Source organism: Elgaria multicarinata, chromosome 11 (assembly GCF_023053635.1).
Source record: "Elgaria multicarinata webbii isolate HBS135686 ecotype San Diego chromosome 11, rElgMul1.1.pri, whole genome shotgun sequence".
Lineage (NCBI taxonomy): Eukaryota > Metazoa > Chordata > Lepidosauria > Squamata > Anguidae > Elgaria > Elgaria multicarinata.
Window position 1 is genome coordinate 1,777,193 of NC_086181.1, and position 25,399 is coordinate 1,802,591.

The 25,399-nt window shown below is 43.8% G+C and overlaps 1 protein-coding gene across 2 annotated transcripts in view; it reads left to right on the top strand.

Moving 5' to 3' along the window:
* FMNL1 (formin like 1) overlaps positions 1-25,399 on the top strand; it is a 223,804-nt gene that overhangs the window by 97,413 nt on the left and 100,992 nt on the right. For both annotated transcript variants that reach the window (XM_063138453.1, XM_063138454.1), the window contains one exon: positions 7,929-8,003. In XM_063138453.1, the coding sequence (XP_062994523.1) occupies positions 7,929-8,003 (75 nt within the window). The remainder of the gene's footprint in view (positions 1-7,928; positions 8,004-25,399) is intronic.

The following is a 25,399-nucleotide window of genomic DNA, read 5'->3' on the forward strand; positions in this document are numbered from 1 at the left end:
AAGCCTTTTCAGGTCAAAGAGTGAAGTATGTCTCCAAATGTAATTCAGAAAAACAGTGGTGTGCCTGTTTCAGGGAGCACGGGCCTAATGATGCGATGGTGGGTGGGGCAGGCAGAGATCGCTCTGCAGAGGGCATTTCCAACTCTATCTTCACAGGAACCTAAGTGTGAATAATTTGCTTTGTTATAAAGATAAAAGCTGAAATTTTCAAGACCTTCATATTTTTGCTAAAGTATATGCTATTTGCTACATAATTTCAAATGGCTCTTAGAAATCAAAGCAGAGGCAAATTCAGATGGGTGAATCCTCTCACTATGATGTACCATCCTAGAGTAATGAATGTCTCAGAGTAATGAAGGAGCTAGCGGCAGAACTCTCAGAACCTTTGTCTATTATCTTTGCAAAATCATGGAAGACGGGTGAGGTGCCGGACGACTGGAGGAGGGCTAACGTTGTCCCTATCTTCAAAAAGGGCAAAAAGGAGGAACCTGGGAACTACAGACCAGTCAGTCTGACATCCATCCCTGGGGAAATTCTGGAGCAGATGATAAAGAAGTCAATCTGTAAACACCTTGAAATCAATGCGGTGATCACTAGAAGCCAACATGGATTTGTCAGGAACAAATCCTGTCAGACAAATTTGATCTCATTTTTTGATAGGATAACCTCCCTTGTGGACTGTGGGAATGCTGTGGACGTTATATACCTTGACTTCAGCAAAGCTTTTGACAAAGTACCCCATGACATTCTGATTAACAAACTAGCTCAAAGTGGGCTAGATGGAACAACTATTAGGTGGATCCACAGCTGGCTACAGAATCGGACTCAAAGAGTACTTATCAATGGAACCTTCTCAAACTGGGGAGAGGCAACGAGTGGGGTACCGCAGGGCTCAGTCCTGGGCCCAGTGCTCTTCAACATTTTTATTAATGATTTGGATGAGGAGGTGCAGGGAACGCTTATCAAATTTGCAGATGACACCAAATTGGGTGGGATAGCTAATACCCTGGAAGACAGAAACAAACTTCAAAGTGATCTTGATAGGCTGGAGTGCTGGGCTGAAAACAACAGAATGAAATTTAATAGGGATACATGCCAAGTTCTACATTTAGGAAACAGAAACCAAAGGCACAGTTTCAAGTTGGGGGATACTTGGCTCAGCAATACTACGAACGAGAAGGATCTTGGAATTGTTGTAGATCACAAGCTGAATATGAGCCAACAGTGCGATGTGGCTGCAAGAAAGGCAAATGCTATTTTGGGCTGCATTAATAGAAGTATAGCTTCCAAATCACGTGAGGTACTGGTTCCTCTCTATTCGGCCCTGGTTAGGCCTCATCTAGAGTATTGCGTCCAGTTCTGGGCTCCACAATTAAAGAAGGATGCAGACAAGCTGGAGCGTGTTCAGAAGAGGGCAACCAGGATGATCAGGGGTCTGGAAACAAAGCCCTATGAAGAGAGACTGAAAGAACTGGGCATGTTTAGCCTGGAGAATAGAAGATTGAGGAGAGACATGATAGCACTCTTCAAGTACTTAAAAGGTATTTAAGTATACCTTTACTTAAATATATTTAAGTATACCCACACAGAGGAGGGCCAGGATCTCTTCTTGATCCTCCCAGAGTGCAGGACACAGAATAATGGGCTCAAGTTAAAGGAAGCCAGATTCCAGCTGGACATCAGGAAAAACTTCCTGACTGTTAGAGCAGTACGACAATTGAATCAGTTACCTAGGGAAGTTGTGGGCTCTCCCACACTAGAGGCCTTCAAGAGGCAGCTGGACAACCATCTGTCAGGGATGCTTTAGGGTGGATTCCTGCATTGAGCAGGGGGTTGGACTTGATGGTTTTGTAGGTCCTTTCCAACTATGCTATTCTATGATTCTATGACTGTGTATGTGAATACTAAGAATGAACATATCTGTTGCTCTTCTAGGGGAAAACTACACATGACTGCATTTAACCTTTTTGAAAATAGGAGTTGAATCAGGTGGCAGGGGATGGAGGTGATAATTCCTGAGATCAGAGCAGGTATGGAAGGGGAATATTATCCTTTCCTCCCATGCTGCGGTCCTGAGGAAAATCCCTCCTTTGAAGCTAATATTTTTACTGAGTGGAAATCCCACACTGATGCTTAACTTGGTCCTTGTTAAACACCTTGGGAAAACTCAGAGAGATGATAAAACCCTTTGGAAATTAGATGTGTTTGGTGAGTAAGTAGGAATACATAGGAAACTTGTTTCTTCGGCCTTCATGCTGTCAACTAATACAAGGAGATCTGATAAAGAAACTGCTTAGGTTACACAAGATAAAATTTGCTCATGGAGCAGTTCGAACCAAAGCCTTGGAGAGGGAGGAAATGCAATCCCAAGTGCCAAACGGAAAGGCACAAACTTGATCTAACTCCAACAAAGTTTGTTTATTTATTTATTTATTTATTTATTACATTTTTATTCCGCCCAATAGCCGAAGCTCTCTGGGCGGTTCACAAAAATTAAAACCATCATAAAACAACCAACAAGTTAAAAATACAAATACAAAATACAATATAAAAAGCACAACCAGGATAAAACCACGCAGCAAAATTGATATAAGGTTAAAATACAGAGTTAAAACAGTATAATTTAAATTTAAGTTAAAATTAAGTGTTAAAATACTGAGTGAATAAAAAGGTCTTCAGCTGGCGACGAAAGGAGTACAGTGTAGGCGCCAGGCGGACCTCTCTGGGGAGCTCGTTCCACAACCGGGGTGCCACAGCGGAAAAAGCCCTCCTCCTGGTAGCCACCTGCCTCACTTCCTTTGGCAGGGGCTCACGGAGAAGGGCCCCTGTTGATGATCTTAAGGTCCGGGCAGGTACATATGGAGGAGGCATTCCTTCAGTTAACCTGGCCCCAAACCGTTTAGGGCTTTAAATGTCAATACCAGCACTTTGAATCGGGCCCGGACCTGGACTGGCAGCCAATGAAGTTGTAAAAGGACTGGCGTGATGTGATCTCGCCAGCCAGTCCCTGTTAGTAAACGGGCTGCCCTGTTTTGTACCAGCTGAAGCTTCCGGACCATTTTCAAAGGCAGCCCCACGTATAACGCATTGCAGTAATCCAAACGAGAGGTTATCAGAGCATGGATAACTGTAGCTAGGCTATCACTGTCCAGATAAGGGCCCAGTTGGTATATCAGCCTAAGCTGATAAAAGGTGCTCTTTGCCACTGAGTTCACCTGTGCCTCAAGTGACAGTTCTGGATCCAAGAGCACCCCCAAACTACGGACCTGATCCTTTAGGGAGAGTGCAACCCCGTCCAGGACAGGGCAAACATCACCTCTCCGGACAAATGAACCACCCGCTAACAGTACCTCCGTCTTGTCTGGATTGAGTCTCAGTTTGTTAGCCCTCATCCAGTCCATTACCGTGCCCAGGCACTGGTTCAGAACAGTCAATGCCTCACCTGGGTTTGATGAAAAGGAAAGGTAGAGCTGGGTATCATCCGCATATTGATGACACCTCAGTCCACATCTCCAGATAACCTCCCCCAGCGGCTTCATGTATATGTTAAACAGCATAGGGGATAAGATAGAGTCCTGTGGAACCCCATAGCTTAGGAGCCACGGCACAGAGCAATAATCCCCCAGCACCACCTTCTGGAATCAGCCATCCAAGTAGGAGCGGAACCACTGCAACGCAGTACCTCCAACTCCCAGCTCAGACAACCTATCCAGAAGGATACCATGGTCGATGGTATCAAAGGCCGCTGAGAGGTCCAGGAGAACCAACAGGGTCGCACTCTCCCTGTCTCTCTCCCAACAGAGGTCATCCCACAGGGCGACTAAGGCAGTTTCCGTTCCAAAACCAGGCCTGAAACCCGATTGAAATGGATCTAGATAATCCATTATCTAGAGTGCCTGGAGTTGTCCTGCAACCACCCGCTCAACAAGTTGAACAAATTGGGCCTGGAGGAAGGGGGGAACCCATGACAAAAGTTCTGTTTCTCCTTGCATGAGTCGGATTTTGCTCCCCTTCCTCCCTGCTTTGCTTCCAAGTTTTTAAACCTCTGCCTGACTTCATGCCTGCCATCTCAAGCCAGTTTCTCATCAATTACTATGTTCATGTTTGTGGATTTAGGCCACTAACCCTCATCATTGAGCAATTTACAAATCATTTTTTGCTGTTACTATGTTTGCTCTCCAAATTAAGATCATGCAGTAGGTCTCTCACTCCCATATTGCAAGTTGGAAATTGATGCTGCAATATGGCCAGGGCTGCATAAATAATCTCTGGCAGAACTTGGGTCTCCTAGATCCAAGACCAGCTATCACCTACTAGACAACACTCTTTAAATAGTTTGCCTGCAGTATACCAAATAACTCAAGGAAAAGACAGTTCCATGCATGTATTCAATAACATCTGCCCTAATTCATTAGGTTCTTAAAGGGAAATGAGCTCAGCTCTTCTGTATCCTAAGACTGCCTTTCCTTGTAGTGCATAAGTCAATGGATACTGGGTGCTAAATGGTATGATCCTGCAGTCTCAAGGACTTAGCCAGCCCTGTTTATATAGTCAAGATTCAGAGGTTGCTCTCTTTGGATTGTCAGTATATACAGAAAGAAGAATTCTGATTTGCTTTCAGCCATGCATCTTGTCCTGATGATCTTGGATCTTTTACAGGTCAATGCATTTCTCCACAGAACCCCTACATCAGCAGTACTGGGGTGGGAATCCAGCTTTTTATTTACTTATTTTTAACCATTTTGACTGTGAAAGCTATGGTTCTGGAAGGACTAATCATCTGGGCCAGATCTACACCAAACAGGATATGACATTTTGAAAATGTTTTGAAAACTGTATAAGGAGTGTGTCCTAGTCCCCAACAGTTGTCACTACTGTTCTAAAACATTTTGAAGTAGTAGTGTAGTTCCTGCCCAGCATTAAATGATCTAATCTGTGCCCTTCTGGGATGAATGTTTGTAATGGAATTAATTCTTAGATGGGTTAGTTCCACCATCCAGGGCTGAAAAAGACTAATTCCTGCTTACCAGGTATCCATCAATCTCCAGTTAGGCAGGATTTCTTCAGAGCTTCCTGGGGCTCTGCATTTAAAAATAAAAACAAAATTTGTTGGTGAGCAAGACATGTTTTTTTAAAAAATACAAAGACATCTTAGGCCAAAATCCAGTTCTCCATCCTTCTCCCCTTGCACCAGGTTGGTAAGGGAGGGCATGATCCTATGAAGCCCTATGAAGAGAGACTGAAAGAACTGGGCATGTTTAGCCTGGAGAAGAGAAGATGGAGGGGAGACAGGATAGCACTCTTCAAATACTTAAAAGGTTGTCACACAGAGGAGGGCCAGGATCTCTTCTCGATCCTCCCAGAGTGCAGGACACGGAATAACGGGCTCAAGTTACAGGAAGCCAGACTCCAGCTGGACATCAGGAAAAACTTCCTGACTGTTAGAGCAGTACGAAAATGGAATCAGTTACCTAGGGAAGTTGTGGGCTCTCCCACACTAGAGGCCTTCAAGAGGCAGCTGGACAAGCATCTGTCAGGGATGCTTTAGGGTGGATTCCTGTATTGAGCAGGGGGTTGGACTCGATGGCCTTGTAGGCCCTTTCCAACTCTGCTATTCTATGATTCTATGAGAAACTGCAGCTTAGCTTCTTGCTGCTGGTATATCCCTTCATCAGAAGTAGGCAACCCTTTTGGGCCCATTGTCTCTTAAGGAGGCAAACTTTCCTTAAGGAGTTGCTTAGGGGGTCCAGATCATAAGTGGAACCCTGACAAATTTCTCTAACTGCATCTTTCTTTTTAGCACACCCCTCTGGATACATTACAAATGCAGTTTCACCCCCTGCCCTGGCATCCAGTATAGTCACCAGACAATTTTTTGTAGAGATGAAATATAAAAGAGTGAAAAAGAAGGCAATCGCCACAAAACAGTCCTTTTGTTAATCTCGGCTATCTTATTTATCCCAGTTGAGGCGCAGCCGCAAACCTAAATGGGCCAGATATAGCCTGCAGGGGTTCCCCATGTAGCCTGCCAGCTTCTTTCCCAGGCCTCAAATCCTCTCCAACCAGCTGCTGAGTGATTCAACCCTACTTATTTCTGAGGCTTATCCTGCACAGACTTATCCTGCTTACTCCTCAGCAGACATGTAGACTCCTAGTAGACCTCTTGTCTTGCTTCCTAGTAGACCTAAAAGGTGCTGCTTCCTAGTAGACCTAAAAGGTGCTGTTTGAAAGTTCTGCTGGTGATTCAGTCTTGCTTACCTCTGAGTAGACAGGAAGAATCCTTGTTCTGCTTGCTATTTTAGCAATAGCTAGCTTGCCTTTGGCCATGCTTACCAAAAGAATGTGCTCCCCCCCCCCCCCACACACACTCCAATTTTTAAAAAAAACCTTTCCTAGATTGGAATTTCCCCCTTGGGCTGAAAAAGTTCCCCACCCTTCTGGAGAGCTATTCTCTGGAATTCTCTCATATCCCTTCAGATTGTTTAATTCTATTTCCACGATCAAGCAATCTTGAGAAGGATTGCTTGATCCCGAGTCTGAGTCTGATGGACCCCTGAAAGCCCTTTGATCACACTGGGGAGGAGAGGCCTGATTCTGACAGCAGCTAAACAAGTCAGGGCACACTGGCCAATAAAATTGAATAAATGGGGCAATAAAATGCAATAAAAATAGTAATAAAAAATGAAACCAACCACTCCATAATATAAAAGGCCAGCAAAAACAGGTGGGTCCTCAGAGCTTTCCTGAAGACCTGCTAAGAAGGGGGTCTGATGATGGAAGGGGGTTGTGCCCCCCCCTCTAGTTTACTATCTTGGAGTTAGTTTATTTATCTGATTAAATTTATGTTATTTTTTATTGGTAGTTGGTCCATGCAAGTCGCTTAGGCCAATTAGTCTTAAAAACAAAGAGAAGCATCCAAAGAAAATAATCAAAATAAAGCCAGAATAATCCATTTAAATAATCCAAATATTACACACACACACACTACAGTAAAAACCACCCTGGGCAGAGAGCTGCTGCCTTTACCCAAACTCTTATTTATTTTATATTTCACCAGTGTATTTCTTAAATGTTGACATTTGCTTGTACACAGCTTGCTTTTGGAATGTCAGGCTGCCAAATATCCTGCTTGTGCTTGTAGCAAGTTCTCATAGGGGTGTAATTTTATCTTGGGTGAAACGTCCACCCTCATTGAGGGCTCCAAGTCACAGGTGGGAACTGGGCAAAGCAGAGGCAGCAGCTGTCAGCAGGGGAACCCCCCCCTCCTGTTCCCCCCCCCCCCCGACTCCTCCTTGCTTCCACCTCCTGCCCCGGGCTGCAGCAGTTGTAATCAGAGGAATGTCAACAGTGCCTCAGGCTAAGGAAGAGCCTTGTGCTTTGAAAGCAGTGCTATGTAATATTACATGCATCAGCATGCTTGTAGTTCTCACATGTGCCTCCATGGTCTCTTACAGAAACATGGGCATTTACCAAAGGAAAACCAACAAAGTGTTGGGACTAGCAGCCTGGAGGAGGTGGAAGCATAAGCAAGGCAGAGAAGATGAGCTTAGCAGATACATGAGCTGGCAAGTAGTCAGGCTAGCCAGCTGGTAAGCTAAGAAATAGAGAAGCAAACAGGGGGTAGTCTAATAACAGTTTGGGTGTTACCCATGACAACGTCCCCCAGACTGAGTAGCCTTGGCAGACGCAGAGGCTGTATGGGCCCTAGTGGAATCCAGTGGGCCAGGCCATCTGACCCCTGTTGAGTTAACAGCTGCAGTACCTCAACAGCTCTCTTTTCTAGCAGGCTGTCATGGTGGCACAGAGGTTGAAACATCAGGGTTTGGCTGCCAGAGTCCTTGACATCACGTAGTCAGTTTAAACTCTGTTGTGTCAAAGCGCGCCTTCAGTGCCAGTCAAACTGACTGCTTCTCTTTCTCCCTTTATAGGTCTGTGGTGAGAAGAACCGCTTTGAGAAGCTGATGGAATATTTCCGAAATGAAGACAGCAACATAGATTTCATGGTAATACAAGAGGGAGGATGATATAGATTTGCTTCTTGGATACCCACAATGTCTTCTACAACACTCCCTAATGCACATATATACATGCAGACAAGACTTGTAGTGCTTCCAGATAGAGGGCTCTAGTACTACCAATGAGAAGACATTGTGCAACTATTCTTTCTTTTTCTCCTCAGTGGATTTTCCACAGTAAGAAAAAAGACAGAAAAAGTGGTAGGAAAACACAGGAGGGTTACGAGTGGAAGATGATGTCATACCCTAACATTCCGTGAATGAGGCAGGGAGCCCTTTTGTACGGGGTTTATATTGTGTGATCATGATTGACTGCTCACAGATGTTTGCATGTCCTTTACACGACATTGTCAACCTCCAGAGCCCCTCCTGCAGTTTAAGACCTTTATCCCGCTTTCAAAAAGATTGGAGATAATGCAGTAAGGGGCATTATTCTAATCGATCAGCTTTGTGAAGTGCTGGCGTGCACTATAATTCAGCCACTAGATGGTGCTGTGTAATGGAAAAGATAGAAAAGGGGTTTTTCAATTCAACTGAAATCACTTGTCTGCCGTGTAAAGGACCCCATTGTAATCCCAGAAAGAATCCAGAAGCAGAAAGCCCTGGGAAGGATGTGGGCTTCCATAGGGTGACCATATGAAAAGGAGGACAGGGCTCCTGTATCTTTAACAGTTGCACAGAAAAGGGAATTTCAGCAGGTGTCATTTGTATATATGGAGAACCTGGTGAAAAAAAACTCTTCATCACAACAGTTAAAGGTGCAGCAGCTATACTAGAGTGACCCTATTTAAAAGAGGGCAGCTTTAACTGTGGTGATGAAGAGGGAATTTCACCAGGTTCTCCATATATACAAATGACACCTGCTGAAATTCCCTTTTCAATACAACTGTTATTTATTTATTTATTTATTTATTTATTTATTTTATTACATTTATATACCGCCCCCCAGCCGAAGCTCTCTGGGCGGTTTACAACAATTAAAAATAGTAAACATTAAAAGTACACAAAAATTTAAAAAAACATAAAAACAGTATAAAAACAACAACAGTATCCATTTAAAACAACAATTCTGGGGTCCATTAAAAACAAACTTAACGTTATTAAATGCTGCTTAAAATGCCTGGGAGAAGAGAAAAGTCTTGACCTGGCGCCGAAAAGATAACAATGTTGGCGCCAGGTGAGCCTCATCGGGAAGATCATTCCACAGTCGGGGGGCAACCACTGAGAAGGCCCTCTCCCTTGTTGCCATCCTCCGAGCTTCCCTTGGAGTAGGCACTCGGAGGAGGACCTTAGATGTTGAGCGCAGTGTACGGGTAGGTTCATGTCGGGAGAGGCGTTCCATCAGGTATTGTGGTCCCAAGCCATGTAGGGCTTTATAGGTTAAAACCAGCACCTTGAATTGGGCTCAGAAACATATAGGCAGCCAATGCAAGCGGGCCAGAATCGGTGTTACATGCTCAAACCTCCCTGTTCCAGCTATCAATCTGGCTGCCGCATTTTGCACAAGCTGCAGCTTCCGGACCATCTTCAAAGGCTGTTAAAGATACAGGTTCTCCATATATACAAATGACACCTACTGAAATTCCCTTTTCTATGCAACTGTTAAAGATACAGGAGCCCTGTCCTCCTTTTCATATGGTCACCCTAGCTTCCAGCCTTGTGTGATATACCCCAGGGTGACAGCATACTAAAAGCCTCATCTGGAAGTGCCCTTGCTGCCATTTTAAGTAGGCTTGCCTTTCCACTTGTCACCAACTTGCTCTTATGCATTCAATGATTAACTAACAAAATGCTATGTCCATGTTCAGAAAACCTTTACTTGTTGAATTTCTGCAGCTATTAAAAGCACAGGTGCAGAGGAGAATTTTATTTATTTAAGGTGGCTAACAATAAAATACATACAAACAGTTATAATATTAAAAGCGATAAAACCATAAACACAATAAAGTAGCGATAAAAACAAGAAAAGCCAACAATAAAACGAGCAGCAACAGCAGTAACAGTGGTAACAGCAGTCATATCAAGATAAGGCCATGGTAAAATAATATGTTTTCAAGGCCTTATTGAAATCCTGCAATGATAGAGCATGGCAGACCTCCGAAGTCAACTTGTTCCAAAGGAGCGGGGCCACTGAACTCTCATGTGTGATCTCCCACCTGATTGCTCTCATGGGTGGGCAAATGAGAAGGGTCTCCTAAGGATAGATTTTGCCAATGAAGTTCCTTGCCCTTACAGAGCAGTAGTCCTGCTTGGGTCGAAATCCTGTAAGAATTTATTATCTGAAAGCCACTAACTCTAGGGTGACCGTATTTTCGAAACCAAAAAGAAGGACAGCATGGCCACCCCAAAGGGGGCGTGCCCACCAACAGCTCCAGCCCCAAGGGGTGTGCCCTCCAACATGCCCAGCCCCCAAGGGGCATGCCCACCCAAACATGGCCTAGGTCACATGTCTGATTTCACAGCACACAAAACAAACCGGTTCTACATAACATCTTAATGTTAAAATCACTGGAATAAAGAACAAGTGAGACTTTCAATGTATCTGAAATTAACTTCACTCATTCCTACTTTTGTAGCTTTTGCTGTACTTTTAAGCTTTTGCTATCCTCTGTATGATACAGTCTCCCCTTCCCTCAAATATCTTTTCTGACTGTAAATCCTTCACTGGATGACCGTAGTCTCACCTTTCCTAACATTTAACACTCTTTCCCCATCACCTTTCTCATATCCATACTCACAGATTTGGCATACTGCTACCATTGAATAAATGAAGCAGTTGACAAGTGCAGAAAAATTTAGTACAACAAAGAAGCAACCAAGCATTCAGACAGAGTATAAAATTAGGGTGACCATATGAAAAGGAGGACAGGGCTCCTGTATCTCTAACAGTTGCATAGAAAAGGGAATTTCAGTAGGTGTCATTTGTATATATGGAGAACCTGGTGAAATTTCCTCTTCATCACAACATTTAAAGTGCAGGAGCTGTACTAGAGTGACCAGATTTAAAAGAGGGCAGGGCACCTGCAGCACACACATGCACACACATCCATACATTCATTCTCTGAGCAGAAGCTCAGAGAATCTTCTATAATTTACCTGTTGTGGATAATAAATGAGACACCTTTGGCTTTTGTGCCTAAAGTTAATATTGTGTCAGAACGGTATAAATTTCACCAGTGGGGACAGAAACATGGAAAAACTAGAGATCAATATATTGCTGCTTTGAGGGAAATGGTTGTTACTTGTAATTTTGGAGATATGGCAAAGGAAATGATTCGTGATCAGTTGGTGGAGAAGACAGTGATGTCTCGCACCAGGGAAAGCCTTTTGCTAGAAACTGATCTTACCTTGCAGAAACCCATGACAATTGCCAGCCAGATAGAAACTGCAGCCACAGAGGCAGAGCTAATAGATCAAGATAGAACCAGTGCAGGCTATGCAGCCTTTCCAAACAGTCCCAAGGTCTTTGGACAACTGCAAAGTGGTGCAAAAAAGTGCTCACAGCCCTCAAAATCTGCACTAACAGTATGGTATCATTGTGGATCAACAAAACATATAGCAAATTATGCTAAGTGCTCTCCAAGGGATACTCAATGCAGACAGTGCAAAAGGAAAGGACATTTTGCTGGAGTATGTGGGAGTGCCCAGTCTAAACAATCTATAAGTGAAGTTACTGTACCAGAAGTTAATGTTTTAAGTGTGCAAGACCTTGCTGAAGCTACTACAGTGGATAGAATTACATACATTGTTAAAGTGTCTGTCCCTACAGTAAGGAATTCCCAGAACATTGAGTTGATGTTAGATATAGGCTCCATACTGCTCAGGTCTATTTATATGTAATACTTCAGTAGCTCACCACTTAGAGCACCTAAAGTGTGCCTCATGAATTACTCAAGGAATCCAATTTCAGTTCTGGGTTGTGTATTAGCAAAAGTGGAATTTGAGACATTGACAGCTGAGTTCTACATTATACCAGAGGGAATACCTATCATGGGCAGAGATCTTTTTGTTGCACTATGCATCACCTCAAAATCACCCAACACTACTATAGGTCATACTTTGCTTGCAACCCTATTAGCTCACAACACTGAAGAAGACTTTGGCTGTGCAAAGGGCTTCATTCACAAAGTTAAAATTAAACACAACGTCAGGACAGTACAACAGAAACTACGCCAGTTACCATTTACTGTGAGAGATGCTGTATCACAGGAACTTAAAAAATCAGTACAGTATGATATCATCGAGGCTATTGATTCTTCTGAGTGGATTTCCCCAATTGTTGTGCTTACAAAGAAAACAGGAAATATCCATCTGTGTGTGGACTTGAAGGAGCCAAACAAGGCAGTGGTAGTTGAAAGCCACCCAGACCCTCACATAGAAGAAATCTATGCGAGGGAGTGCCCCATTATTTCCCCCATTATTTTAATGAGTGCCCCATTATTTTCCCCATTATTTTAATGAGTGCCCCATTATTTTCCACCCTTGACTTACAAAGGGCTTTTCATCAAGTTGTATTACATGAGGAATCATAGAATAATAGAATAGTAGAGTTGGAAGGGGCCTATAAGGCCATCAAGTCCAACCCCCTGCTCAATGAAGGGATCCACACTAAAGCATACTTGACAGATGCTTGTCCAGCTGCCTCTTGAAGGCCTCTAGTGTGGGAGAGCCCACAACCTCCCTAGGTAACTGATTCCATTGTCGTACTGCTCTAACAGTCAGGAAGTTTTTCCTGATGTCCAGCTGGAATTTGGCTTCCTTTAACTTGAGCCCGTTATTCTGTGTCCTGCACTCTGGGAGGATCGAGAAGAGATCCTGGCCCTCCTCTGTGTCACAACCTTTTAAGTATTTGAAGAGTGCTAGCATGTCTCCCCTCCATCTTCTCTTCTCCAGGCTAAACATGCCCAGTTCTTTCAGTCTCTCTTCATAGGGCTTTGTTTCCAGACCCCTGATCATCCTGGTTGCCCTCCTCTGAACACACTCCAGCTTGTATGCGTCCTTCTTGAATTGTGTAGCCCAGAACTGGATGCAATCTAGATGAGGCCTAACCAGGGCCCAATAGAGAGGAACCAGTACCTCATGCTATTTGGAAGCTATACTTCTATTAATGCAGCCCAAAATGTCATTTGCCTTTCTGGCAGCCATATCACACTGTTGGCTCATATTCAGCTTGTGATTTATTTATTTATTTATTTATTTATTTATTTATTACATTTTTATACCGCCCAATAGCCGAAGCTCTCTGGGCGGTTCACAAAAATTAAAACCACAGTAAAACACCCAACAGGTTAAAACACAATTACGAAATACAGTATAAAAAGCGCAACCAGGATAAAACCACACAGCAAAGTTGATATAAGATTAAAATACAGAGTTAAAACAGTAAAATTTAAATTTAAGTCAAAATTAAGTGTTAAAAACTTAACAATCTACAACAATTCCTTCTCATTCGTAGTATTGCTGAGCCAAGTATCCCCCATCTTGTAACTGTGCAGTAAAGATCTCACCACATTCATCACCCATGTTGGCTTGTTTCGTTTTAAACATGTTGATATCGTTTAGCATCAGCCCCCAGTGTCTTTCAAAAGATGATGTCTCTGATCCTTAAGAATCAGCCAGGGGTCTAGTGCTATCTAGATGACATCATTGTATTTGGACAGGTCCCAGCACAACATGGCAAACATCTACAAACTGTTTTGCAGCATATAACAGATGCAGGACTAAGGTTGAGCCTTTCCAAATGTGTGCTCAGACCGAAGGAGTTACCTTTCCTTGGATATATTATATCACAAAATGGATTGAAACCTGACTCTGATAATGTCAAGGCAATTACAGAAGCTCTACCACCCAAAGATAGGGTGACCATATTTTGGAAAACAAAAAGGAGGACAATATGGCCACCCTCAAGGCCGGCCCCCAAGGGTGTGTGGCTTTGTTCACATTTCTAATTCTACACCTCACAATTAAGATAAACTTGTTTTACATAATATGTTTATGTTAGAACCACTGAAATAAAGAACAAGTGAGACAATCAATGTATCTGAAATTAACATGTATTTTTTGTTGCTGTACAAATTTGTTTGTACAGAAAGACTTTGGCAGTCTTTTTGCTGCCCTCATACAAGATCAATAGAACAGAAAATGTATTATTTTCCATTTTTCTAAAGAAAGCAGGTCCTGGATTAGCCAAAAAAAAAAAAAAAGCTAAAGAACACTGTGGATAGGATGGGGAACACGAGTGTTAGACTTAACAGGAAATATGAAATATGCAGTAAAGAAAGATTAAAAAGGGAGGCAAAGGTGCAATCCTCTAACCAGGAAAAAAAGTCCTACAACTCCCAGCATTCCACAGCCAGCATGCATAGGATTCTGCCCTAACCAGAAGCAAGCTTCACTGAGTTTAATAGGGCCATAGCTAGACCTAAGGTTTATCCCTTGATCATCCAGGGGTCAAACCTGTTCATCTAGATGACACAAAGGGGGTCCAGTGCTCAGGCAGGGGCGAACCCTGGATGATCCCAGGGTAAACCTTAGGTCTAGCTGTGGCCCAAGACTTATTTCCAGATAAAGGTAGAGAACCAAGAGAGAAAGAATTATTAGGTTACTATAGCAATCTTGGGCCTATTCAGTGTGATTTAATACTAAGCAAGGAAGAGCAGCTCTCTTTAAAACATTGTAGCACTTGAGATGTCATATAAACTAGATTTATATTAGTCAATTTCTATTAAAGGTCTTACTCCAGGCATAGATTTTTGCAGATTTTTAGCTGCACACTATTGGGAGAACTTGTGATAAGCGCCACCATATGGCCTCAGTGGTGAGTTTCTACCAAACCTTGTTACTATTCCACTATCAAAACATCTGACTACAAGTTACAAGGTTACAGAGCTTACATTTTTTAAATTACATTCATAGCCTACCATTTTTCCTCCAAGGAACCCAAAATGGTGAGCATAATCCTCCTCCTCCTCCTCTCCATTTTAACCTCACAACGATAACCTTGTGAGGTAGGCTGGGCTGAGAGTCTGTGACTGGCCCAAAGTCACCCAGTGAGCTTCCATGGCTGAGTGGGGACTACCACCCGGATCTCCTGATTTCATGGATTTACAGCACCACCATCCCCAACTTTAAATGGCCATGTGAATTATTCTAGGTATAAAGCACATAAGCAAATTTTCTGTTGGTTCCTAACCAACCGCTTCTGCATTCCTGATATGTTAGAACACCATCAACAACAACAACAACAACAACTTGTTTGCCAACCAAGAATTAAAAACAAATATTCTGAGCATGTGCACTTTTGCATTTTAAAATCACTGCAATCAACACACCACAGGAATAAAATGGAGTTTGCTTTCTGCTTTCCCCAATACCTACTGCTTCCTGGGGCGTTACTTGCCCCCACCCCCTGGGGGTCCAGGGCTGTAGATTTTGATCCCAAGTGCATAATTAAACTATGGAATTTGCTGCCGCAAGATGTTGTGGTGGCCACCCATTTGGATGGCTTTAGAAGGGAAAGACAAATTCCCGGAGAAGGCTATCTGTGGCTACTAGTTCTGATGGCTGCGTGCTATCTCCAGAAGCACAGGCAGTCTGCGTATGTATGTCAATTGCTGGGGCACATGGGTGTGAGGGTGCTGTTGCATTCATGTCCTACTTTTGGGCTTCTCATGGTTGACCACTGTGTGAACAGAATGCTGGACTAGATGGACCTTGGTCTAATCCAGCATGACTCTTCTTATTTTATTTTATTTATTTATTGCATTTATATCCCGCCTTTTTTCTTCCAAGGAACCCAAGGCAGCATACATAATCCTCCTCTTCCTCTCCATTTTTATCCTCACAACAAAACCCTGTGAGGTAGGATGGGCTGAGAGCCTGTGACTGGCCCAAAGTCAGCTTGTAGGTTTCCATGGCTGAGTGAGGACTAGAATCTCCTGGCTCCCAGTCCAACACGTTAGCCACACCACCACACTGACTGTCATGTTCTTACGTCCACAACCCAAGCTGCACCACTGCCTTTAGTCAAACAGTTTGGGCAGGTTTGTTAAAAGTTGCTCCCGGGCTAGATGGAGTGCATGCAGCCCAAGCAGGGAGTCCTCTTTCAGTTTGCCTTCAGCTTTCTAAAAAAGATCTCCCTTGTGATTTATGATTATTATTTCTTCCTTATTTTTTTTGCCACCCAGTAGCCAAGGCTCTCTGGGCAGTTTGCATCTTGCACGCGCATTGTGGAAATAGAAAACATTTTGGAATATCTTTTGTTTTGCATGGAAAGAAAAAAAAACTCATCTCTAGTTTGCTAAGGCTGAGAGTAAGTCCCACTGAATTCAACAGGGCTTATTTCTGTGTAGGCAAGTATAGGAGCGTCTTGTGAATTGTGCCCAGTTCTCTCAACGTGCTACTTATGGATGGCAAAGTCATGCCCAGCAGTGGGGAATCATGTACTCGGACCCCTCCCCAGATTATCAGGCAACCCCCCTTCCAAAACAAACCTGCTGTTATAGCCATGGGTGGTTAAAGAATGTTTATAGAACATGGTTTTGTCTTTGATCAGTTCCTGGCTTTTAAGATGCTTCCCTTTTAAAAATAAATAAAGCGTACATACAACTGTGACAAATTGGTTCAATCATATTGAACGTGATTGCTTAAACATTATTGTTTCTTAAAAAAATACATCTGAAAAATTGGCAGCATTTATCATGACCTGAAGGCTTTGAGCACACACACCTTAAAAATCATGCTCCCAAACTTAAAAAAAGAAGAAAAAGCACTTCTAGAGTCTTGAACAGTGTGCCTATTTAACAAGAGGGATGCTAGTTTATTCATGTATTTTCAAAATTATCTTTAATGAGAAATATCATTTCAGATACACACACACATATGTTCTACACAACTAGCCTTCCTCCACCTGGTGTTGTCCAGATGGGTTTGACTACACCTTCCATCATCCCCATCCAGTGATGGGAGTTATAGTCCAACACATCTGGAAGGACTCCGGTTGGGAAAGACTGTACTACCTAGACATGCATATATGCATACATGAGACTAAGGGCACTATCCTATGTGTGTTGAGAGAGAGAGGAATCCTACAACTACCAGCATCCCCCAGCAAATATGGCTGGCTGGAGAATATTGAGAGTTGTGGGACATTTTACTGTCTAAACATGCCCAGAATTGGGCCTTTAACACATGGAAACAAACAAGCAACCTATAAACAGCAAGCAATTCAATATATCAACCCATTATCTTTTCTACAGTACAATCCTAGACATGTCTACTCAAACGTAAGTCCCCCCTCCTGTGCCGCTGCCATGCACCTTTACTTGCACTTCCAGTGCTGCTGCTGCTGCTGCTCCTGGTGTTGCTCCTAATGTTGTTGCTGTGGTTGCCACCACGCACTGCCAAACCAGCATGGCTGCTAGTGCGGCTGCTGCGTGGCGCAGTTTCTGCTGCCAGTGCCCCCACCTTCTGCCTTGGCCGGCTAGTTGGCTGACTGGCCATTCATCCAGGTGTGGTTGCTGCCTGCCCACCTAGCTAGGTAGCTGGCTGGCCATCCCTTCCAGGTACCTGTGCGTGCAGGCCCTCTCGCATATCGATCCGGGCCTTTTCTTGGCTGGCGACATTGCGCCAGCCAAGAGAAGGCCCTGATTGGCACTGGGAGGTGCTGGAGGATGCGTTCCCGGAAGTCTGGGAAGGCGTCCTTCTCAGCCTTCCCCACTCCGATCCAGGCTTTTTTCCTCTCTAAATGCATTCCCGCGAACACACCAGCCAAGGAGAAGGCCAGATCGGCATGAGGAGGGGCTTGGGGACACATTCCCAGAAGTCCAGGAATGCATCCTTATGGGCCCTCTCCAATCCGGGCCTTCTCCTTGGCCAGTGTGATTGTGCCAGAAGGCTGGATTGGCACTGGAAGGGGCTAGGGGACCCGTGATCACTTTCCCTGGTAGATTGGGCCCCAGACCCAGTTGCCCCAGAGAAGCCTCATTTTTCTGGAGGTCTATGGGATTTTCCATGTCATCTGGTCACCCTACCCAAAGATGTCCAAAGACTGTGCTTCTTCTTAGGCCTTTCATGTTGGTATGCAAAATTTGTGCTAGATTATGCACTATGTCTGTTGCTTCGTGGATCTACACCCTGGATATGGACAACGGCTGCACAAACCAGCTTTGAGACAGTGAAATCATTGATTTTACATAGTCCAGCATTGTCCTTATTTGACCCATCATTACCAACAATTGTGACTACAGATGCCTCTGACTATGGTCTCAGGGCTGTACTTACCCAAATCCATGGAGACAACAGTGAAAAGGCAGTTGCTTTTATTTATTTATTTATTTATTGCATTTCTATACTGCCCAATAGCCGGAGCTCTCTGGGTGGTTCACAAAAATTAAAAACATTCAAAGTATAAAACAACAGTATGAAACCATAATATAAAATACAATATAAAAGCTCAACCAGATAAAAACAGCAGCAATGCAAAATTACAAATTTAAAACACCAAGTTAAAATTTATTTATAGACTGTTAAAATGCTGGGAAAATAAAAAGGTCTTCACCTTTTGCATCCAGAACATTACAAGGAGCAGAAAGAACATACTCTACAGTTGAAGAGGAAGTGCTGGCATGTGTATGGGCTACAGAGAAATGGCGGACATACCTATGGGTTCACTCATTCACATTGCGTACTGATCATAATCCATTGACAACCTTGCTTACAACTAAAGGGGGTTGGACTTGATGGCCTTATAGGCCCCTTCCAACTCTACTATTCTATGATTCTATGATAAAGGTTGGGGGAGGGCAGGAATGAGGATTACCAGATGGTCTGATAAATTGTTAGCTTTTACATACAAAATGTAGTACAGACCTGGCACTGAGAACATTACTGCAGACTGTTTATCCCAGCTACCTTTGCCATCTTTAGAAAGTGAACAAGATTAGGACAAAGAGGTGATTGTGTCCATTGCATCTGCTCTGGCAGCAATTTCCAAGGAGCAATTTGGAGCTGCTTGCATGTCCTGTCCAGGACAATGCAAGCTACGGGATTACTTCATGGGAAAATGGCCACACAGTGTGCGTAATGTGGGTCAGACCCTGTTGCCTTTCTATAAGATTCATGAGGAATTGTCCTTATTTGAAAGATTAGTGATTCGGGGTACTCATTGTTCCACCAGAATTATAAGCAAAACTGATATCATTAGGGATCAAGGGATCGTATGAACCAAACAGCGACTGTGTGATTTATATTCGTGGCCTGGAATGAATATGCAGGTTGAGGCTGCTATCAAGTCTAGTGTGACTTGCCAGCTTCATGACAAGACAGCAGCCATGCATGTGCCTCCATTACAGCCTGTTCCATTGCCTGATTCAGACTGGGAGAAGCCGGCCATTGACATTGTGGGACCATTTGAAAAGGGCCCTGATGATCCTTGATATACTATTACCCTTATAGACTACTTCAGTAAATGGCCTGAAGTGGTTTTCACTCCAAATGCTACTTCTGCTACTGCTATTAAGTTCCTCTCTTCAGTTTTCAGCAGAGAAGGAGATCCAAAGGAAGTGATCTCTGATAATAGCACCCAATTTACTTCTGTAGAGTTTGAAACTTTCCTGTCAGAAAGGAATATTAAACACAGATGCTCATGAGTTTATTATCCACAGGCGAATGGAGAGATAGAGCTTTTTAATAGAAGTTTGAAGGAAAGTCTACCAACAGCTGATTGGGAAAGTAAGGCTTGGAAACCTTTCATTACAGAGTTTTTACAAGTATATAGAGCCACGAGGCATGTCACAACACAGAAGTCACCAACTGAATTATTACAGGGGAGGGAGATGCACACAAAGCTTAGTGTTGCTGGACTACAAATGCTTAAGCCAGACACTTCTCTGCAGTTGGATGTGAGGCAAACAATACAAAAGAATCAACAAAAGTATAAGATGTATGCAGATCACCGTTATGGTGCCAAGGAACCAGGAATACAATGTGGTTCATTTGTACGGGTGAAGAAACCAGGAATCATTCAGAAAGGAGAACCAAGTGTCACTTTACCCCTGAAGGTACTTGACAGGGTAGGACAATACACCTATAAACTGTCCAATGGCCATATATGGAATGCTCGCTATCTTGCTCTTGCTCGTTCTGACTCAGCTACAAATGGGCAGAGATGGAAGACCAGGAATCTGGCTCCTACTCAGTATGATCCAGTTACCAACACTAATGGGCACCTAGTTGGCACTGATGATTCCAATGTATTACCCCTTGTACCAAATAGCCAACCAGGACTCATGACTGATCAATGTCCTCAGCACACCAGACAACAGCTTGCATGGGCTAAAGACTATGTTAAGTAATTCTCTTACATCACCTGCAATTAACAATGTTATTGACTTGAGGATAAGTTGCATTATGCTGTTTGCAGAGATGTGCTAGTCTTTTATATATTGGATGGGTGGGGGAAAGTTATTGTTTTTAAATAAAGGGGATATGTGGTATTGTAATAGGTGAATTGCATGTTGGGAGTGGTAGTAGAGGCACGGAGGGGAGCTGGGAGGAAGAGGAAGTGAAGGGTGGAGTCGGGGAGATTGGAGAAGGTTAGTGTTTGTTGGAGTTCCAGTTTTAGAGTAGGCTGAGAATAAAGTAGCATTTACGTAGCTGTCTCTAGTGTCTTAAGATTCTTGCAATAAAACAGCCTTAGACCAGCGCAAGAGCATCTTCCATTTTAAGGCTGTATTTTTAAGATGGCTTAATTTATTGTTTAGTTTGAAATCTTGCAGCTTGTTAGAATGTAAACCTCTCACCACAGCTGAAGGGCATGACCACAAGGGCTCCCAGCCTGTGGCTCGTAGCCTGGGGGCAAGCAGCCAGCCAGTGACCGTACCTTCCCATGGCTGAGAGGAATGAGAAAGCAATGGCTGGTTAAGTGTCCAGGGTGGCCTCACAGGACCAGGAACATCTGGTGGGCTAGCTAGGGAGAGAATATTTTTGGCCTGGTGCAGTCAGAGTGCTCCTAGGATGGTCTACAGGGGCCTTAGGATTATCCCAGGCAAATGGAGGGGGTCATCCCTGCCTACTCCCAGGATCCCCTATGTGTCATTTGGATGCACAGGGATGATCCTGGGACAATCCCGGGATATAGGCCTGGTCTAGCCATGGCCAGGGACTCCTTCTCCCTAGTCAGATACCTGGTATCGCAATCAGCCAGTTTTCATAGAATAGTAGAGTTGGAAGGGGCCTATAAGGCCATCAAGTCCAACCCTCTGCTCATTGCAGGAATCCACCCTAAAGCATACCATGTCAAATCTCTTGAAGGCCTCTAGTGTAGGAGAGCCCACGACCTCCCTAGGTAACTGGTTCCATTGTCATACTGCTCTAACAGTCAGGAAGTTTTTCCTGATGTCCAGCCAGAATCTGGCTTCCTGTAACCTGAGCCCATTCCTTCTCTGCTTAGGCTGCTAGTAGCTGCTGTGGTTGATTTTTTTAACATTGCTTCCTGTGGCATTCCCATCTCTCTTCCCAGTGAGAATTCCCCTTCTCTAAGGCCTTTCTCACCCAGCAGGAGCCACCTTCTCTCTCACACACTGGGTTTCGCTGCAGCCACACCTTTAAGCTCAGGCCCAAAGCTTTTTACCCTGCCCTTAAGCTGTGAGGATACACAGACTTTATTTTATAGCCTTGTAATGTTCCTTTTATTACCTCTCTCTTAAGTAGCCAAGAGCACGGGTCCTACTTTCAGATGGGGACATTCAGGACCACCTGAAGGTGTAGGATTTTATAAACAAAGAAAGCTGTATTAATTACAGTAATAAAAAACAAGTAACTCTTAATGCCTCTATCAATATATATATTCCCTCATGTACAATAGTTTAGAACAATCCCAGCACAATCACCACAGACTTCTCTCTCTCTCTCTCTCTCTCCTAAAATCCTATCCCTGTCGCGATCTCGTCTAACTCTAATTTTATCTTCTCTGACTTTTATCTTCTCTTTATCTTCTCTGACTCATACAGCAAGCATATCACACAGTTTATATAGTACACACACTTCACCCTCTCTTCACTCACCCATTTCACATTTGCAAATCCACCATTCTTCCTTTCTCTCCTCTCTCTGTCACCACAGAAATACTCACTATAAAACACAGAGATATGATAGAACACATAACCATAACCACAAGTTCATTATATACATTACATTATATACACACCACACTTCCCCAACTGCCTTCTCCCACAAAAAGCTCCCCCCCAATTAACTGCCTCCCCCACCCTAAGCTGCTTGTTTAAGTTGGGGATGGAGCTTTGATTGCTGAGCCGCTTGACGCAGCCTGCTGCTATGAAAGCCCGTGACTTGTGCATGGGCCATACTCCACAGCTGGGGCTAAGCAGAACTGGTCAGCTCTGTAACAAAGCTCTCTGTTTCCTGGGAGTGAGTGAACAGGGTGAGTAAATGGCTGAGGGGGGTGGTCATGAGAGGTTACGTGGGAGTCCATGGAAATGGCAGTGTCACCTGGAATGCCTAGCCTTATGGAAATGGAGAGAGTTCTGAAAGAGCAACAGAAGGGGGAAGTTTCCAAGAAAGAGGAAAGAAAATAAAAGGCAAGAGGTGGAGGTGTCGAAGAATATGACCATACAACCAGGAAACATTCTGTGCAACCACAACTACACAACAGATACCAGACTCTTTCCATGGAGGGTGACCTTGGGGCACCTGAAGATGGGACACCACCCTACACTCCACAGGACACTGAGGAAGACAGGCCCACCTGGATAGGAGGAATTTAATCACCAAACTGAGGAAGAGCAGGCATGGGTGGTGGCAGGACAGCTCCAGACACTCTTGGATGAGACAGATTATCTGGATCCATTTCAGTCGGGTTTCAGGCCTGGCTTTGGCACGGAAACAGCCTTGGTCGCCCTGTATGATGACCTATGTCGGGAGAAAGACAGGGGGAGTGTGACTCTGTTGATTCTCCTTGATCTCTCAGCGGCTTTCGATACCATCGACCATGGTATCCTTCTGGAACGTCTGGCTGAGTTGGGAGTGGGGGGCACTGCATTGCAGTGGTTCCGCTCCTACTTAGCAGGATGGCTCCGGAAGGTGGTGCTTGGGGGACATTGCTCGGCCCCGTGGACTCTTCAGTATAGGGTTCCGCAGGGGTCGATCTTGTCCCCTATGCTGTTTAACATGTACATGAAACCGTTGGGTGCAGTCATCCGGAGTTTTGGAGTGCGCTGTCATCAGTACGCTGACGACACGCAGCTCTACTGCTCCTTTTCATTCTCATCAGGTGTGGCTGTGGATGTGCTGAACCGGTGCCTGGCTGCGACAATGGACTGGATGAGGGCTAATAAACTGAAACTCAATCCAGACAAGACTGAGATGCTGCTGGTGGGTGGTTCCTCTGATCGGATGGGGGGTGTTCAACCGGTTCTGGATGGGGTTGCACTCCCCCTGAAGGCACGGAGTGCTTTTTACCAACTTCGGTTGGTGGCCCAGCTACGCCCCTATCTGGACAGGGATAACCTAGCTTTTTAAATGGATACTGTTTTTTTATACTGTTTTTATGTTTTTTTAAATTTTTGTATACTTTTAATGTTTGCTATTTTTAATTGTTGTGAACCGCCCAGAGAGCTTCGGCTGTGGGGCGGTACATAAATGTAATAAAATAAATAAATAAATAAATAAATAAATAAATAAATAAATGCGATAGCCCTCAGACTGCCTACTGAGAGTGATGGAAGGAGCACCAGACATGCCATTCTTGGAAGTGTTGCCTTCTTGGAGCATGTATTCAAGATGTGAATACTGAGGCTGCTGATAGATGGCTACTATCATCTCCTGCTGATCCATGTGGGAACAGATGATATAGCCAGAAGAAACGTTGAATATATCTCTAAAGACTATGAAGCTCTGGGTAGGAAAGTGAAGGACATTGGTAGGTAAAGTAGGATACTGACAGTGAACAGCTGGCTATGCAGATGGTGTCACGGAGAAAGATTCAGTTTCATATGGATCTATGATACAAACATGAAGAACTCCTTGCGGATGATGGGGTGAACTTCATGGAGTGCAAATATGACCTGATAGGTATAACTGAAACTTGGTGGGATGACTCCCATGACTGGAATATAGCAATTGAAGGATATGACTTGCTCAAAAAGAACAGAAGAAATAGAAAGGGAGGGGGAGTTGCACAATATGTTAATAATACCTATCCCTGCACAGAAATACAGGCAGATCAGACTGGGAATCCCATCGAGAGCATCTGGATTAAAATAAATGGGGCAAGGAATAAAAAGAACATGATAATCGGAGTCTACTACTGACTACCCAAACAAGGAGAAGATGAGGATGAAACTTTTGAGAAACAAATTGCCAGTGTTTTAAGGAAGTGTGATGTAGTAGTGATGGGGGACTTCAATTACCCTGATATCTGTTGGGAGACCAATACTGCCAAAAGCGGCCCTTCCAAGAAATTCCTGACATGTGTGGGTGATAACTTTCTCCTACAGAAAGTGGAGGAAGGAACTAGAGGATCGGCAATCCTTGACTTGATATTGACCAATAGGGATGACTTAATGGATAAAGTGGCAGCTATGGGAACGTCATACTTGAATTCTTGATTATAAAGGAGACAAAAGCGGAGTGTAGCCAGACACATACTCTGGATTTTAGGAAAGCTGATTTTAATAAACTCAGAACTATAATAAGTAAGGTCCCACGGCAAGTGAGCCTAATGAGAAAAGGAGTGCAGGATGGGCGGGAGTATTTAAAAAAGGAAATTTTAAAGCCACAGTTACAAACAATTCCAACAAGGAGAAAAGATAGAAGACAACAGAGGAAACCAATGTGGCTCCACAAAAAGCTTAAAGATGACCTGAAAACAAAAAAGGATACATATAGGAAGTGGAAGGAAGGCCAGGCTACAAAAGAAGAGTCCAGACAGGTGGCACAGAAGTGCTGAAATGGCGTCATGAAGGCTAAAGCTGAGAATGAGCTGAGATTAGTGAGGGATGCTAAAAGCAATAAAAAAGCTTTCTTCAGATACGTGAGTAGTAAAAGACAGAGGAAAGAAATGGTGGTTCAGCTGCTTAACGAGGTTGCCAAATTGATAACAGATGACAAAGAAAAGGCTGAAGTGCTCAATTCCTACTTTGCTTCAGTCTTCTCCCAAAAGCGGGTCTATGACCCCCCTGGAAAAAGTGAAGCAGAAGTTGAGGGGGCAGGATTGCAGTTTGAGATTGATAAACAAATGGTCAAAGAACACCTAATTTCCTTGAACGAGTTTAAATCTCCAGGGCCCGATGAACTGCATCCTAGAGTAATGAAGAAGCTAGCAGAAGAACTCTCAGAACCTTTGTCTATTATCTTTGCAAAATCAT